General features: G+C 46.9%; 1 protein-coding gene across 1 annotated transcript in view; it reads left to right on the top strand.

Moving 5' to 3' along the window:
* Positions 1 to 13,522, top strand: part of SLC6A5 (solute carrier family 6 member 5) — a gene marked incomplete at its 3' end in the record, with an annotated part of 46,890 nt that extends 33,368 nt beyond the window's left edge. Inside the window, exons 12-15 of the mRNA XM_080815836.1 lie at positions 489 to 588; positions 6,590 to 6,690; positions 10,955 to 11,122; positions 13,367 to 13,522. Coding sequence (XP_080671962.1) covers positions 489 to 588; positions 6,590 to 6,690; positions 10,955 to 11,122; positions 13,367 to 13,522 — 525 coding nt within the window. The remainder of the gene's footprint in view (positions 1 to 488; positions 589 to 6,589; positions 6,691 to 10,954; positions 11,123 to 13,366) is intronic.
* Positions 13,523 to 18,257: the final 4,735 nt, after the last annotated feature.

Here is an 18,257-nt window from a genome sequence, read left to right as displayed (position 1 = left end):
AAATGACGAATGGGAATAGGAGGGTCTCGAAGCCTCATCTGTTGTAGGGAAATGGAAAGGGCCAGGTAAAGATGCAGGGGGATGTGTGAGGAATGCCCAGTGACACCTAAAGGTCAAATGAAGGTCAGTCAAATGCAGATTTATGGGTAGAAATGACGATCTGTTGCTTAAGGCAAAAATGAAGCCATCTGCCTGCCTTTACCTGTTCATCCTTCAGATGTTGATGTTTGCTTATTAAGAGTGAGACATTTGATTGCTTTTTGTGCTTGTTCTGTTGGTTGGCTGAGTCTCTCGAGGGCCTGCTTTGCTCACATGGCAAGGCCTCCAGCCTGCGTTCTGGACCAGGCTTAGGTTACTATTGTGGAAGGGAGGGGAGATCCTTTGGCTCCTTGCTTACCCCTGACTCTGTCCTACATGGAAGGATTGGCTGTTCCCAGTGGGCAGAGCCTGGATCCAGGCCCACTGACGTGGTTCCTCTTTCCTACCAGGGCGGAATTTACATGTTTCAGCTTGTGGACACGTACGCGGCGTCCTATGCCCTCGTCATCATCGCCATTTTTGAGCTAGTGGGGATCTCCTATGTGTACGGTAAGGGGACTGCCGCGCCAGCACCCGGGGATTGCTGAGTGACATTAAGGGATCCGTGGCGAGTAGGTTTTCTAGATTTACTAAGATAATGGAAGTGTTTAATTCCAGCAATTTAGGAGACATAAGGGACCTGTACCTTTATTTCCAAATTTGCTTCTGAACCGTGATCTGAATGTATCTGAGGAGGAAAAGGTGGCTGAAGGTGAGACCCAGAAACCCCTTTGTTTCAGAAGCTCCTAGGACCTGCCCTCTGGGTATGGTCTGGCATGTGAACAGTTAAGATCTGGGGATGGGGCCAGATGAGGGAGGAGGAGGCCTGCTTTGCAGGTGTGAAATTATTCCCTGGTCTTGCTAGTGGCAGTCCCCACCCTGTGTAGCTTGAGTGAAGAGTAGCTTCGAAGCTGGTCCCCAGATACTGTAATGAGAAAAGGGACCTGCAAGCTCACAGATCTTTAGGAAACTTTATTAACATCATGGAAGTCTGTGATGCAAGCGTGCCACCCCAGCTTCTCCGGGGAATAAACTTCCAGTTTCCTTCCAGTTTAGTCTGTCCTCTTATCACCATAGCAACTTGCATCCCGTAACTAGGGGACAATTATCAAGAACAAAAGGAAGGCAATCAGCAGGTGGCATCTTTGCCCTTTGTGTAGAGGTGCTTGTGCTTGGCGGGGGTCTCACTGGGTGATCTCCTGGACCCCCGGTGTGTACTGCCAGTCAGGTAAGAATGCCCTACTGAGTTCAAGGCGTTAATGACTTCTTTGTGCCTGGAAGTCTCAGAACCATCCCCAGACTAAGGTAGTTAGAGTCTCCATAGCAAACCCAGGGAGGTGAAAAATGTCAGGTTGGACTATCTTTTTGTATTTTAAAACCCAAAAGAAATCACAGCAGGCTGTAAATTAAGAAGAAATGTAGGCTATCCCTTGGATGTGCATGAGGGACAAATGTGCCAAGAAGAGGGGCCAGGCCAGAGGGCTCTGTGGAGCTCCCCCTTTAAAGGTAGGGACGCAGTGAAGTCCACTGGGCTGCCGGGTATCCTTGGTGGGAACATCTTGCTTTTAATGTCAAGTTTCTTTTGGAAACTTAGCCCCTTATGGGGTCACCAGATGGTCCGTTGGCAAAGTCAAGACAGCACTCCGTTTGCAACACTGGTCCAAGTGCAGGTAGCCGTCTTGACCTCCTCTGCTTGCTCTCCGTGTCCTCACTGATAATTGCCACAAAAGGCACACCTGCACAATTCTGTTCTATAGAACAGGGCTGTCCAGTGTGGATTACAAGCATCATTACAATAGAAACATTACAAAATTTTTAGTTTTTAGAAGTGAAATTGCACCCCTGCCCCTTATAAATCTGATAGTAGAGTTCTTGGTTCTGAAGGAAAAAGAAAATCCTGAGTGCTTTAGTCCCTGGGACCATCCAGGAAACTGTCTGGACTCTCAGAGAGCAAGGGTCTGGGCAGCCTCCAGAGCCAGGCCAGCTCTGTGCTGAGCTCAGGCTGAGCACAGGAAGTGGGTGTGAACCTCTGATTTGGACCTGGATGGAATTTTTAGAAGTGAATCTTAGAAGACATATTTGAAATAAACTAACATAATTGCTGGAGAGGAAAGGAAGAGCCTGCACATGCATATAATTTATACTCCAGAGGGTGGTACCTTCTCTACTGAGAGGATGAGGCCTAAACTATGCAGTTAGTGTTAGGCTATTGAACACGGGCTTGTGAAGAATGAAACGTTCCTGCCTGCCTCTCCTTGAGGGTGCCCCAGCAGCACTTGCTAGGTCTTAGTAAGCATTAGGAATGACAGGCTTCAGTCCATTAATAACACACACAGGTAAATGTGTGTCAGTAAATGAACAGGTATTTATGAGGCGCTTACTGTATGCCCTTTGTGCTCCTATGAAAGCGGGGAGGTACATTCAGGCACCTTGCTGGCTAGCTACTAGGACGAGCAAAGCCACGGCACGCTTACCATTGAGAGGAAGGTCACGACTCAGGTGTGCATGCCTGGTTAGGGCGCTTTTGCTGCCCAGAGATACAGGTGGCCCAGAGTGGCCAGGAAAACCTCAAGAAGGGAGCCTCTCAGAGATAAAATCATATAAAAGAGAATAAAGCCTGAGACTTAGTGGGTGTTGAGTTTATCGCTAACCAAGGTAAGGAAAATCTGAACCAACACATAGGGTTTTGACTCTGAGGGATGAGACCTTTATGTTAATGATAAATGAATAATGTGAGGGACACACAGTACCGGAGACCTAATTTGTGGGACCTAGCACAAAGTAAAAGTGCAGAGTCCCTCACTGAAAATGCACTCAGAATTTCAAGATGGCAACAAAAGCCCATTCCTCTGGGGGCAGCACCCTTCTGGGCGTAGGGCTCTGTAGAAGCACACAGTTTACACGCCCCAAGGATGGCCATGGCCCCACGGGAGGGAGAGCGGCCCCCTGAAGACCACATTCGGACCAAAGGCAAGGGTGTGGTTTATAGAGAAAGAAGCCATGAAACTGCATAGGTGAATGTGATTGGCTGGTTGAAGCCAGTGTTTGATTTCTCAGTTCAGGGTTGGTGGTGGTTGTGAGGAGCTTGTTGTGGGCCAATTTCTGAGCCTCAGATCTCTTTGTTGAATCTACAGTAGTAACCATAAGCTTACCATTTTTTTCCCTTCTGTTTTTCTGTCAATTCGGTGATGAGCAATTGCTCAGATCTGTTTTGGAGCCTATCTTACTGCTCTGGGCTCAAGGTCGCGCAAAGGGAAGTTGCCATGTGCATGTCCCAGGTTCCACAAACAATTCTTTTATCAAGAGTTGGGCCTTGGGGCGCCTGGGTGGCTCAGTCGTTAGGCGTCTGCCTTTGGCTCGGGTCATGATCCCAGGGTCCTGGGATCGAGCCCCGCATCGGGCTCCCTGCTCAGCGGGAAGCCTGCGTCTCCTTCTCCCACTCCCCCTGCTTGTGTTCCCTCTCTCGCTGTGTCTCTCTCTGTCAAATAAACAAATTTTTTTAAAAAAAAGAGTTGGGCCTTGAAGATAAAAGGAATTTGTGTCGGTGGAAAGGACAGCAGGCAGAGGGAGCCACAGAAACAAAGGTCTCAGAGGAAGGCAGCCAGTGACTTAGTAAAGGATTCAGGTGGGAACTTGGGTGAGTCAGGCCATGGGGGTGGGGGCCTTGGCGGGGGGTGGGCCTGTGGCTAGGCAGGAGTTGGAGCTAGTAGAGGATGTGAGAGGGCTGGAGAGCCTGGCTCAAGAATGAGCGGGAGGCAGGAAGATGCCTGGTGGCTCCCCCTGGTGTCCCTGGGCTGTATGTGCAGGGCCCTCCCACAGGTCGCCGGAACCGGCAGAACAGTCATGGGACCTGGAGCCAGCTGGAGGCAGAAGCCTGCTGGCCGGAGCCCCCATGTGAAGCTCTGAGAGGGAGATGACTTTCCTGACACTGAGCTGGCCCTGGGACCCAAGCTCCCCACCTCAGTCCCAACACCGCTTCTTGGCAGCAAACTGCCTCTTGCTGGAACCTAGTACCCGTTGTCCACCCCTACCTACAGCTCTGGGTCTAGCTCCTTGGCCCCTCTGCAAAAGCTTAAGCCCCTTTCCCGCCATCCCCCTCCTCCAACAGGAGGCCTATCTGTATGTCTTCCTAGAGTCTAACCCTGAGCCCCAACAAATGAGTTTCCCAGTCAAGCTGCATGCTGTCTTGGGAGATGGTCTACTGGAGAGGAATAAAACAGGGTTGAAAATGGTAACAGTAACTTCTAGAATCTTTTGTTTGTTTGTTTGTTTGTTTGTTTAAACAACTGAGGCCTGCCCTCAGTGTCTTGTGTGCATTTTTCAGGGCCTCAGCTTTGCCTTTTATTCCTTTGAGTCTCTTTCCTCACTTGTGCTCAGAGAGTAGCGCGCAGAGACCCCTCGCAGGAAGGCATTTGATAACACTAAAGAACATGCACAAATGACAGATCCGCAGATAGTTCAACGGCTCAAGGCACACAGTTCTTGCCTGTGGTGAACACAGGGAAGCAATTTGGACCCTGTTTGTGTCACGGATTGAGCTCCCCGGTCCCCCCAGTAAACCAGCAAAAGCTCAGAAAGAGATTCCCTTTCCTGAAGTCGCACAGGGAATGAGAGGTGGAGCCAGGAATCGGCTCTTCCATCCGAACTCCCCACCCGGCATTCTTCGTGGCGCTCACATTTGTGGTTGTCCTGATCAGGGTTTCTTTAAGGTAGAACAGAAAGCTGGATTTGGAGTGGATTTTAGAGCAGCTGTCTTTGGTGAACCTCCCAACACTGTTCCCGGTGCAGGCCGTTCGTTCTACAGCTGGCCTCGGGCTTGGCTGTCCCCTGTCATGGCTGTGGTCAGCATCCTGCTGATTCACGGTCATGAGAGGCCGCTGACGTGCCGGGTCTGTGCTGGGCACGGGGTCGAAGCACACGGCAGGAACTACGGGCCGTGGAAGGCCTCAGCACCGGTCGTTTTGGTGATGGCGGCTAGCTCGGACTTTGAAGGTAAACTTTAACATTGCTCCCAATACTGTGAACACAGGTATAACGGAGCGTACAGTTGAGTGAATTTTTACCAGATCAAGATACAGAATATTATCAGGCCCCCTTTTTTTTAAGGGGCTGAGATTAACTCTTCTCTTCCCTGGAGGAACACCGGTCTCTGCTTTCTACCCCAGCGAGAGACTGCTTTTTCACGTCCCAATATTCTTCCAGACCGCGTGCAGCCTCAGTGCCTGAGGGAGCAAGGCTAGAGGGAAAGTCTGGGCGGAGGCAGGGACTGGGCGCCGGCCAGGAAGGCAGTTGGTGCAGGTGGTATCCAGGGAGGGGATGGCATAGGGTAAGAGACAGCAAGTAAGGGCTGGGAGGGGAGCCCCTAGACACGGAATCCCCCTGCTCCCCATGGCGCTAAGGGCAGAGGACCCAGAAACCCCAGGGCGCTGGGAGAGCTCGGGAACAGGAGGAGCAAGGAGCCCACATCTCAGGCAAGAAGGTCTCGGGCTGTGTAGAGGGTTATGCTCTGTAGGAAGAGGAGCCGTGGAGTGGGTGCTTTCCTTGAGGGATGTCTCTGCCCCCCTTGACTTGTAGTGTACCCGCTTTTCACATAGATGACCCGAGGAGGAAGGAATAGGGAGATTTAAGCCAAGGCGGCTGGGTCCCTGGTCAGAGCTGCTGACCGTGACGGAGCTTGAAGCCAGGGACCTTTCCTGTCCTGTCAGCCCAGTAACCCCCCCATTGAGGAAAGCCATGCATCTGCTGAGCTCAGGAAACAATGCGAGGAGTTGCCCCATTCCCGAACCTTCCTCAGCGGCTCCTGCTTCCAAAGAGTGACTTAAGGTTCTTGGTGAACCGAGAGCATGTGGGGTTGGTGGTTACACGTGGCCGTGAGAGGTTACTGTCCTCTGCCTGGTACCAGGACAGCAATGCTTTGAGTCCCAGCAAAGTGGGCAGTGGCCACTTGGAGTTTACTTCAGTGTTTGCCTGTCGTTATCATCTCACACAGAGTGAAGATACGTCGGCTCATGGAAGAGTAGCCTTGGGAGGGTGGGGACAAAAACCGACGTGCATGGACTCTTGGTCTGAATCCCCAGGATTTCATTGTCCACCGTGCTTACTGACCGCAAACATAATTGGTGTTGCCAGAGTGCTGCTAAGCACACAAGGCCATCTCCAAAAACAACCACGCTGGTGACTGTACTGGGCTGTGGCCATGCTGAGATGCCTGGCCCAGGCTGCTACCGAGCTTTTTAGATGTCACCACAGGATGACATTTGTGAACCTCACCCCAGAGAGTATTTACTATCTATTTAAATGTTCAGTTTTCCCTAATCTTTTCGGCAGTGAATCATTTGTCTGATGGTTTCTTGCATAATAGTGGTTATGCTGACACCAGGCTGGGGCCCTCTGTAGCCAATGGCACTGGAGTGAGGGGCTCTAGAGCCTGTCCTGCAGCCTCCCTGCCCCCCAGACCTCCCCCATCCCCGCCATGGCCCCTCATGCTCTGTTTTCACTTGTCTGTCTGCAGGCCTGCAAAGATTCTGTGAAGATATAGAGATGATGATTGGATTCCAGCCAAACATCTTCTGGAAAGTCTGCTGGGCGTTTGTAACTCCAACCATTTTAACCGTAAGGATTGCATGCTTTGTCATGGACGTAGGACCTCGCGTGTGGATGTGCTGCTTTATGTTTAAACAAAGCCTATCATTCTTGTATTTCAGAAGAGGAAACAGGCTTTATAGCAACTCACCTAAAGGGGCTTAGCTGTGACTCAGGCAGTCTGGAGCTCTCTGATGGGACATTCCCTATTTTATCAGTCGGCCTCACATACCGAGAGCAGATAACAATCACATTTCCCCTGGGCTAGTCAGTCCCAGCTCTGTTCAAAGAACATTATGTGTGTATCTTCCTCTCTCCCTCACGGCAGCTGGTGGGATTGGTTTTAAATCATCCCCACTTTACAATTGGGGAACCCGACACCCACAGGTTATGTGATTGCCTAGAACCGCACAGCTAGTTATGAGCAAACACAGCCTGAGTTCGAACCTAGGCAGTTGGCTCCAAAGCTCTTGCTCTTAACCACTACTCCATACAGCTGCTCTACAACTAATAGAGCATACGTTAGACTTTTATTATTCCCTTTTATTGTTTTCAAGAACTATCTTATCATCCTCAAGTGCAATGATGACATTTTGAGATCATCTGACATTCATCTTCTTAAAGATCAGAGGCCTTCGTGTGTCAGTAAATCTGCATAGGGACTTACATGCACATCCATCATCTCTTTTATTGTGCTTTAGGCTGCGGGCTTTGCCTTGATCCACCCTCCAAGCACAGGCATTGAGAAGACCCTGCCTTTCCCCCTCCTCTGTGGGTTATGTACGATGGGTGTATCTTGGCAAGGCGGCGGGAAGCTGGCTGTAGTTCTCCTTAGAGCCAGCAGGTGGCACTAGAAACCAGATCAAGACCCTTGTTTTCCCACACAGCACCAGGTTCTCTAAAGGAAAACCAGACAGGATGGAAGTAAAATTGTAAAGAAAATATGTATTTCTTTTTTTTTTTTTAAACTGTCACAGAGTGAGTTTTAATCAAAACATCTCAACTGCCTTCTAAAAAGACATGAGTTTAGACAGAAAAGCCATCCAGCGTTTATTTTCTTTTGCACTGACACGGACATCATAGTGAGGCCCCCATCAATGCTCACATTTTAGAGGCTGTAATTTGCTGAAAAGTCCCACGACACTTGGGGGGGTGAGGGATGAAAAGAACTAAAATAGATTTTTTGGTTTCTTGAATTCAGAACTGAAATGTGTATGAAGAGTTCAGATTTACCTAATTGGTGGAGGAAAAAAAAAGTGAGACTCTCCTGCCCAAGGCATTCTCTGTCTCTGCTGAGCATTACCCCAGTTACTATTACATCTGATTTATTCTTGGGTGAGATCAAGGCCTGCCTTTCCTTCCTGTCTTGGAAGAGATTAAACTTCAGAGAATTTTTTTATATTTTGCAGAAACATATGACATACTGATAACAACCAGCACTACTATGTAGAGGCAGTTCTAGTTAGAGGCAAGCACTATATGAGCACTGCCCCTAAAGACTCTGGCCCCTCTTGTTGGTTGGTGATTCTTCCCCCCCATTTTACAATTGTGTACACTGAGGCCCACAGAGGCTAAGGAGCTTGACCAACCCGCAAAGCTTGTGGGAGGCAGGGCTAAGTCTTGAGTCCAGAGCTGTCCCGGCCTCAGTAAAATTCTCAAAGCTCAGTGCTCTCCTCTCCAAGTGGAGTTTGGCCAGTTTTTGGATAAAAAGAATTCTTATCTCTGTGAGCAGAAGGTCGGGGAAAGAAGTTCTAGGACCTGAAGTGATTTTGGAGAAAGTTTCTCAACTCTGCCGTGTTTTACTTTTATCTGTTACGAAGCTCATAGCAGAAACCTGTAGAGATCCCAGAAAATATCCCAAACCAGATTCCCCTTCTGTGTTTGGGAGCTAGGGACAAGTAGAATTGGTCAATTTCATCATCATTGTCAACTGACATACCTCTCTCCAGGGCCTTCCTTGGCTGCCATTAGCAAGAAGTCAGAGCGAGCCTTACCCAGTGGTGATTTAGCGTCACTCATGGCCAGGCCCAGCTGAGGGCAGGGTTTTATCAAAGCTGGCTTGGCAGAAGGAAATGTCTGGCAAGATTACATTTGCTCAGATAAGTTTGATGTGGTATTTGTACAACTGGAAATGGGTACAAAAAGACCAAGCCCGACGCTTGTTTTTTGCTATTTGCCCCTCTGTAAAATGGATATTTGTAGTGTGCTGGAATGAGCTAAGATTATGGGTTTATTTTTTATTTATTTATTTTAAAGATTTTATTTATTTATTTGACAGACAGAGAGACAGCGAGAGTGGGAACACAAGCAGGGGGAGTAGGAGAGGGAGAAGCAGGCTTCCCACTGAGCAGGTTGCCTGATGGGGGCTCAATCCTAGGACCCTGGAATCATGATCTGAACCAAAGGCAGACACTTAACAACTGAGCCACCCAGGTGCCCCAAGATTATGGGTTTAAATTACTTCAGAGACCTCTGAAATAAAATTGATCATTTTTATATGTGCCTTCTTGGATTTACAGAGCTATAAATATTCTCCATGCAATTATTGTATACATAGTCAGATCACGTTACTGAATTATGCACACACATAAGCAGATGTATTGCTATTTATATAGTAAATGAAATGGAGCAACTTACCATAATTACATTAGGCCCTACTTCCAATAGACTGGTTAATAAAGCTTATAACTCTTAGGGGCGAAATGTTTAAAAGGGTCCTAGAGTAAGGCATCTCTTTCCGTAGGAGTAGCATTTTCAACAGTTGTCTTCAGGCTCGCGTTGCTTTGAATCAATACATTGAATTATTGTTGCATTGAAGTAAACGCTGGCCCCAGCAGCCTGGGCTCTGCAGCAATAATGTAGATATGCCTTACACTGGTATCGTGCTTCATGCTTTCCTCAAACTCTTCCATACATCATCTTTCCTGATGTAACTCCCTCCAATCATTTTTGGGCAATTATTTTACTGCCTGAGATAGAACAAGAGTGTCAGGAAAACACAGCACATAGGTCATCATTATTCAGTACATTGTTCTGGACCGATGCTGCTGTAGGCAGGATGAACACGGGCAAGGATACCCTTTTCTCCAGGCGATGCTGCTCCTCAAAGGCTTGGCAAGAGCAGTTAGAAGCCCCATTCTGTCCCTTCCTGTCCAGCACACGTGTTCCCTTGCTCCTTTCCAGCTGCACTCGCTGTGTCTTCAGAGGGTTTGCCTGGCCCTTGCCAGTGAAAGTGCGCAGGGATAGGAGAGCACCGGCAGCAGATAAATCAAGACTGCTCTTAAAATTGAGGGGGGACTTTTGAGTAAATACCTGTTCCCAGAAAACCCCTGTGTTGTGTCCACGATGTGAAATATACCCATTGAAGACGGAGAAGTCTGCGACGTGAAGGTCCCTCAGCTAGTTAATGGCAGAGGTGACACTGGCCTGCTGGTCCCCACGTTCTTGGCACAGTTTGGTGACGAGGCCCGTTCTCCTTGAGTTGGTTGCGAGTGGGCTTACTACAGGACCAGCTTCTCACTCAGTCACCGCCGTGCGGACCCCTCACCTCTCACTCGGCAAACTTCAGCAGGCGGTAACGGGATGCTGGCCGTGCCCCGTTCAAAGAGAAGGCAAAGTCGATTCAACTCATTAAGAAAATTAAAATACATAAATGTAAAGGATTTTTTTTTTTTTAAGATTCTATTTATTTATTTGACAGAGAGAGATCACAAGTAGGCAGAGAGGCAGGGGAAGCAGGCTCCCTGCTGAGCAGAGAGCCCAATGAGGGGCTCGATCCCAGGACCCTGGGATCATGACCTGAGCCGAAGGCAGAGGCTTTAACCCACTGAGCCACCCAGGCGCCCCAAGGGTTTCTTTCTTACAACAAAAATTGATTATCCCTTATAAGAAGTGCAGACAGCCCCTTTAAGACCCCCATTACCACCCATCAGTCACCTCGAGGTGTATCCTTTAAATTGTCTTCTCAGCCTGGGCACGTGTGGGCACATGTGTGCATGTGTGTGTGTGTGTGTGTGTGCACGCACATGTGTGTGTGTACACTGATACGCCTGGCTCCATTCCAGGGGATGGCAAACACAGGGTCTGCCGTGTGTGTCTTCATCTCTCTGAAATTCAGTTTCTTCCTTTGGAAAGTGGATCATTACTAATACCTCACTTTTGGGGTTGGTCTGGGTGTGAAATGAGAGCAGAGGTAGGAAAGCACCAGACTCATGGCAGGGGCTCAGCATGTTGCTGTTAGGAACGAAGACTTCGCATCACCCGCCTAACACGTGTGTTTCTCCTTTCTTCCCAGTTTATCCTGTGCTTTAGCTTCTACCAGTGGGAGCCCATGACCTATGGCTCTTACCGCTACCCTAACTGGTCCATGGTGCTTGGATGGCTCATGCTCGCCTGTTCTGTTATCTGGATCCCAATTATGTTTGTGATAAAAATGCATCTGGCTCCTGGCAGATTTATTGAGGTAATTCCATCAGCTCCTTTTTCCTGCCATCCCTTCCCCAGGGAGAAGCTCTGAAAGCTCTGTGCATGAAAAAACAACAGATTTGGTAAACTTCTTCCCAAGGGAGACGTGGTGATTAAGTGTTCGCGGTTGCCACCGTTTCTATTAAACCCATTTTTATTACGTATCATTGCTCTAATGGAGAGGCTCAGCCAATCCGCAGGCCAAGCTGTTATTATGCGATTTCTCAGTGCAGGCGACAGCTCTGGGGAATAAGCCATCAGAAGCCCCCCCATCCCCCTCGCAGTTTAAATGCAGTGCTTGGATTTAACTACATGTCAGATTCCCCCTTTCCTGATCTTCCTCTCTGTCCAAGTCTTCCTCCAAACATCTGTTACCTTTCCATTTTCAATCACTGCCCCTCCCTGTTGTGCTGGTATTAGGGATGGCTGGGGGGCCCAAGCTGGTGAACATGTCACCGTCCCCACACAGTGTAATGAAGGGTCCGGGGTGTGGCTGGTATGAGGCGAGACTTGTCTTTGTTAACCCCTTGCTGGACCCTTTCCTTGTTTCTTTCCTCATTTCAAAAGAATCCCCACGCTGTCTCCAGGGTGGATGGGAAGGGACCGCCCCTTGTTGAGCCACCAGTGACGTGTGGTCAGGCTCTCATTGTGAGAAGACACTTGCCCAGATGCACTAGGAATAGACCAGCACTGCGTCTGTTTGAAAGTCCAGAGGTCAGGCCTTTTGGACCAGACCAGTGTTGCTCAGGGTTGGCCCAGGGACCAGCAGCATCGGCATCCCCTGGGATCTTGTGGGAAATGCAAAGGATCAGGCCCCAGCTCGGCTCCGCTGAACCAGAGCTAGGGAATTGGGACCCGGTGTCTGTAGTGTAACCGGCCCTCCAGGTGATTCTAAGGCGACCTGGAGTCTCAGCCTTGCGACTCCCCTCAAGTCTCAGAGGTGCTGGGATAGACCGAGGCCAGGAAACGCCTGCCGGTAGAGGGTAAGGAAGAACGCTGTACAGGCTTTGCTCTTGGTCAGTCAGACTGAGGAAAGGAAGAGAGCATCCCACGGAGGCTCTGGAGGGAGAAGCAACATGAGAACAAGGTGTGTGAGTAAAGGCCTACCACAAATGTCCATGTCGTGGGGAGGTGACTTTTATCTTCAATGGTCTAAAGATGGAGACAGAGTTGACAAAGGGAAGGTAGGCATCTCCTTGCTGAAGTGGGATTCCAGTTTCCATCCTCAGGAAATTGTCTGCTGTCCCCTCCAGGTAAATTCCTGTGGGCCCTTTTACCCCCAGAGATGGCTCCCTTTTGCCCCAGAGGAACCTCCCGCCAACTTACCCAGGAATCTCGTTCCCTCTGAACAGCAGCTAGTGTAGCCTCTGCTGCTTCTGCCTCGGGGCGAAATTCCCTAAACGGATGAGTTGGCTGTACAAATTTATTATGGTTGATTTGGGACACAAAGGTTGCAAACCGATGATTAAGGGGAGATTAAACTAACAGCTCCGAGAAGCAGCTTCACTTTAATAGGTGATAAACATGTAATTGTTCCCCCTTATGTTTTCAGAAATATGTTTGTTTTCTTTTTTTCCAGAAAATATTCCCATCAAATTATGTTTCTGTAAAGTAAGTTCAGTTGCAGGATTAGAGATGTTCCCATTATTTCTAGCTCTCTTGCAGTGAACCCACACTGCCGAACCAAGTCAGAAGCATCTATTTTTGTCAGCAGATAATTAAAATCTTTGCTCACTCTTCGCAATGTGTCTTTGGGGTTGCAGTTTTCTTCCCCGGCCACTTATATACTTTGGGGAAATATGCTAAACAAAATCCAATTATTTTGATGTAACAACCCACTGTTGAGACTACAGAACAAAAGTAATTGAGCTCATGTCCTTCGCAGACCGTGTTTGGCAGTGGAGAGAGGAAGCTTGCAAATTCTCTTCATTTGGAGAGAAAAAATGTATCATTAAAATCTGGGCCCTTTATCCTCGATTAATCTTGTGCAAGGCAGACCCTGAGCAATCGTAGTATCATTCGCAGGGTGATGTAAATAATTACAGGTGAACCAAACTCAGTTTCCTCTTTAACGTCCTTGGCCTAATTAATTGATAAGGCTGACCTTCCCAACTGCTTCTCCTGGTGGGGGACCTCTTGGCCTAGGGAGGGGTTCTGGCAAAAGCGGTGGATAGAGGGGTGTGGAGTAGGGGAGGAAGGTGTATTACTTCCATGACCCTGTGTATCTTTGGCTTCTTTGCAGAGGCTCAAGTTGGTGTGCTCGCCACAGCCGGACTGGGGCCCATTCTTAGCTCAGCACCGTGGAGAGCGCTACAAGAACATGATTGACCCACTGGGAACCTCTTCCCTGGGACTCAAACTGCCAGTGAAGGATTTGGAACTGGGCACCCAGTGCTAGTCCACTGGCATGGGATGGCCCAGACCTGATTGCGTTTTTCCTCTCTGCCTCCCCGTCATGTTTTCCCCAGCTTTCTTCCCCCGTTCTTATGTCTCCCCACATCTTGGTTCATGGCCGTGCATGAGAGTGGTTATGTAGAGAGGTAAGACATGGCGTTGCATGCTGTCGTGAAGAGCTAGACAGACCACTTGAGGCACTTCTTTGCCCGAGTCCATGGTGTCGGTTTCCAGAAGGGTTGGTCTCCTGAGCATAGGCCTTTACCCAGCAGGAGTGGCTCAGCCAGGTGAGCGCTTTCCAGTGAAGTCACAAGTAGGTGTGCGCGACTTGGTCAGTAGGGAGGGATCTGCTGTGTGTGTTGTTGGTGGTGGTACCATCAAGACATATATAGGGCGGCAGACTCACAGGACTGGTATCTGGACTCGGTCGTGTTGCTGAGCAACATAGTGATTTCATTCAGATGCAGAAAGTTGAGGAGAGTGTATCTGGAGCGTCGGCAGTGGCTGCAAAATGTTTTAGAATAAGGAGGTTTGGACACCACTGAGGTGGCTAATAACGTTCACATTTCCATTTACACTTGGGGATCTGCTTTCCTTCATCTGGACCGACCATTTCAGATGTGCCAGGAACTAACACTTCCATCTCTTTGCACTGGGAATCTCGGTGAAGAGTTCTCGTCCCTCTCATGTCTTTTTCTTTTTTTTTAAGTAATCGTATGTGTGAGTTCTCTTGGTCACTTTCTCCACCTGTGCACAAGAAGCCATCGTGTAATTTGCGCCTCTCTACAGTCAGAGTAGAGGTCCATTCTGGTTTCTACGTGACATTTAGTGCCATGGTTCAGTGTCATGACTCCATGTTCCTTCTCCTCAAAATGTCTTTCTATGAGCTGTAGACACCTTGTCTCTTAACCTCTGGGAAAACAAGATTTACCCCGGTTCTGTCTGTATATTTTATATATATAAGACACGACCTCTTACAAGACTGATATCTTCTCAATTTTTACTCTTTTTCATTCACAGTAAAGGCCAACTGTGGTCATAGAGAAATCAAAAAGAAATGCTGAGTTTAACAGAATGCAACCATGATATTCACTGTGCTGGTAGTACATTTTAGGTCACTGTATTTACAGGAATTTCTGATAAATACAGCTTAGGTAAGTAGCAAGTGAGCCAATTAAGACTATAGCTTTTAAGACTACATTTAGACAATTCAATTTGAAGAGTTCTCAATTCGCAATACTCATAACTGTGCTCTAATGAGAGCGAATCATATGTCTGGAGAGATTGGCGAAGCCGTGACCTTTAGTACCTTCTTGTACCCTGAACATGCATATATGAAATTTTTAAAATGTGCTATGTGTTCATGTAGTGTGTACGTGTAGTGGTGTTTTCTATCCTTATAAATATCTTACAAATCACTGTAGAGATGGTGAGTTTAGAGTAGTGTAGTCTGGATTTTTTTTTTCCTTACTGTAATAATATCTAAGCCTAAACTTGTTTCCTTTAGGGGAGACCATTTCAATCACTTTCTATTTGTTTGTCTTCATATTATAGGGTCTCAGGCAAAGTTTTCGGTTTAAATCTTGTATATTGATTTGACATTTTCATCCCGTTGCTCAGCAGTGAAACCTAACAGAAGACCTTAATGTAACATGTTTTTCTTTTTCTTTTTTTTAAATGACTTCATTTATCGAAGAAAGAGGTCTCAATTCATTTTACTGAGCTCTTCCTTTTCTAGGGCAAATATCATTGTCATTTGCCAACAATGACGTGAATTTCTAGGTTTCAAGAATTGCCTGTGGAAACTGTAGAAAAGGAACGGAAGACGGGTTTTGAGCTGTAGGTTTTCATCTCTTTGTCTACAGTGCATGTCTGTCTTGTTCTCCTTTCCTCCCTCTCTCCCAAAGCTAGAGCTTACTCGAATCTGTCACAGAAACTAAACTGAGCTTCCCCTAGATGTAGCATTAGGAGGCTAAGCTGTGGCCTCACTCGTCCAGTGTCTCCCATAGTGACACTGGTTTCCCCCATGAAAGCCATATTGCTGAGAAGCCCCCATTACTGTAGTGGATGTCACAGAGGGGTACCAAAAATTAGCCTCTCCAATTGATAACGGGTAGGGTGGGAGAGGCAGGGAGGAAATCACTTAGTTCTGGAAATTAGCCTTTCCAATTCGAAGGCTGAAGAAAAGAGCTGAAATCAATTAGCATTCTCTCGAGGGACTGGTATGTGTGTGTCAGGGCGAATGAGTTTTGGCTTCCCTGTCTCGCCTCTTGGCAAAAACTGGAGTCGGATGCTGGGTGCCAACCCCATTTCTGCTAATTATTGCTGTTGTGATTAAAAGAAGGTGGTGGTGGGGGGGACCCGCTGGCTGCTGCCAGGTTTGTTTTCCACACACTGAAAGTTGACTTGTGAGGGCAGGGACCTCCTTGCTGGCTACACATTGTGGCGTGTTTTTTGGTGGGGGCAGCTCCATTTGTGTTCCCTGGGATTTATCCAAGTTAAGACCCAGTAGCGTTCCCTGAATAGCCGGAGTGTTTTTCCTTTTCCCTACAATTTCCAAGTTTCACGTAAAATTCCCTTCAAGGTGAAAGGTTCCGAACTTATTGTAGAAAGAGTGACTTTGTGAGCTCAGTTTCACCCATTTCTCGAGCCATGTTCAACTTCGAGGCTTTCCCTGATAGAGAGGTGGTCAGAGTCTGAGCTGATTTGTCATGGGGCATCTTTGCAGCATCTCCCCTAGACTTGGGTGGACGTTTCCACACAGTGTGTTTTCTTCCACAGTCAATTGGAAAAAAAAAAAAATACATGAACGGAAAAAAAAAGAAAATGAACAGCATTGTCACAAACTGCTACTTGAACGTTCTCCTTCAAACTGAGTTAAAAACCAAGTTGCTGAGGAAAAACTTCTGTTGGTTTACTGTGGAGAGTGGTGGGCTATTTTCCACGTGTGAGATTATTTCCCAACACCAACAAATGCCAGAAACCCATTCAGAGAAAAAAAAAGCCATATGTTAAAAGCAGTAACCTTGTAATATCCTTAAAGGAGAAAAAAAATGTATATTTCTTACTTATTGGTGTTGTGGCTTCTTCTGCAAATGTTTGTCTTGCATATTAGTAACTTTTAATCTCTTTCAGGCTGTGTGTTTGTCATGTACAGGTGTGTCCAATCTGGTCGTATTTTGTTTGTTTCTTTTTCTTTTCTATTTATTCGTTGCATGAAAGCTGTGGTCAATGCAAAATCTCGATGACCTCAACGTCTTTGAAATTTCGTTTTTAACGTGTAAGAAATGTAATCCACTGGTATTTCAGTGAGCAGCACTTTAAAAAGAATTTAACACAATGATCTTTAAATGGATAAGACTTGGGTTGTCTTTACGCTAATAATACCGTGTCGGAGTTGAGTGTCCCTTACTGAAGTTCTTAATCTGCTATCTACACGTGCCTCTGTGCTTCCTGACGAACTTTACCTGTCAGCCTGGTCTTCCCATGCCTAAAATTAAAAATGTTTCGTTCCCCTTTGTGCCCTTGGCCATCACTCACCGTTCTCTTCCCAGAGACTTGCATAATGACAATTGCTTACTGTACACAGATGACTCAAGGGAGAGCACGCTGTATAGCAGGTTGTCTCATAGGGACCAAAGGCCCCGGCCAGCAAATGAGCATTTCCTCCGCTTCACCCTAGGTGGGTATCATGCAGAAAACTTCCAGGTTGGGAGCAAAGGTTTGGGTGAGTTTAATTTCAATAGTCATTTTTCCACGAAGTATCCCGAGGATTTGTAAAAGCAGAGCTCCCTGTCTTTCCCAGATTTTGCTTCAAATGTACAGAAAGGCCAAGTGATTTTGCATTGTGGTCTTGGCTGGGGTCACCGCTGAGCAGCCTGCAGCCAAAGAGAAAAAGTCTTTTCGGATTGGGCATGCATCACCTGTGAACGCAGTGGTTTGATTTGCTTGCTGTGGATTAAATACATCTTCAGGTAACCATTTGCCTTATAGGTGTATTTTATTGTTAGGGCGATAGTTAGTAATTGACTAGGACCTGTTCTTTCATTTTTTTTTTTGTCTTTCTTTTGCACTTTATTATGGACCTATCATGGGATAGGTTTTTTGGAAATTGCATACTTGGCTAATGTCCTAATTGCAGGCATCTTATGTGGAACTGTTGCCTATGAATAAAGATATATTCCCTAATCAGGTCCTTATATTTTTTCATTAACTGTACATGAAGAAAATATATTATGTTACAAATGATGCATCATATATATATATATATCTTACAGAGTACATATTATATACCGTGCATTATTCATTTAAAAAGTCATTATTCTTGAGGCCCTACCTCAAATTTTGTATTTATGTCTACAAATGCAATTTATTGTATTATATATTTGCCTATTATATACTGGTATAAATTAGAATTTATCTTAATAATGTATGAGTTCACAAAACCCTAAATAAATGTCAGTGTTTAAAACATGATGATTATAGTATCGTGTCTATTACAAACCCATTACCCACATTCTCTCTTTCTTAACACATGGCCTTCAGGTATCCCCGGGATTGATCTATTGTATTAGAAGGAATCTGGAACAGAAATGGAAAACTGCCCTCCTGGGAAAATGAGATATAGTGCTGCTCTAGAAACAAATGCCAATTAAATTGTTATACCCTTAACTATCAGAATGCACTATTGTTTGCTGAATTATTAATTATCCCTCTTGGGGAGGAGGAGAGGGAGTGGG

The sequence above is a fragment of the Martes martes genome, assembly GCF_963455335.1.
Source record: "Martes martes genome assembly, chromosome: 10".
In the NCBI taxonomy this organism is placed as follows: Eukaryota; Metazoa; Chordata; class Mammalia; order Carnivora; family Mustelidae; genus Martes; species Martes martes.
This window is presented reverse-complemented; position numbering and strand designations above follow the sequence as displayed.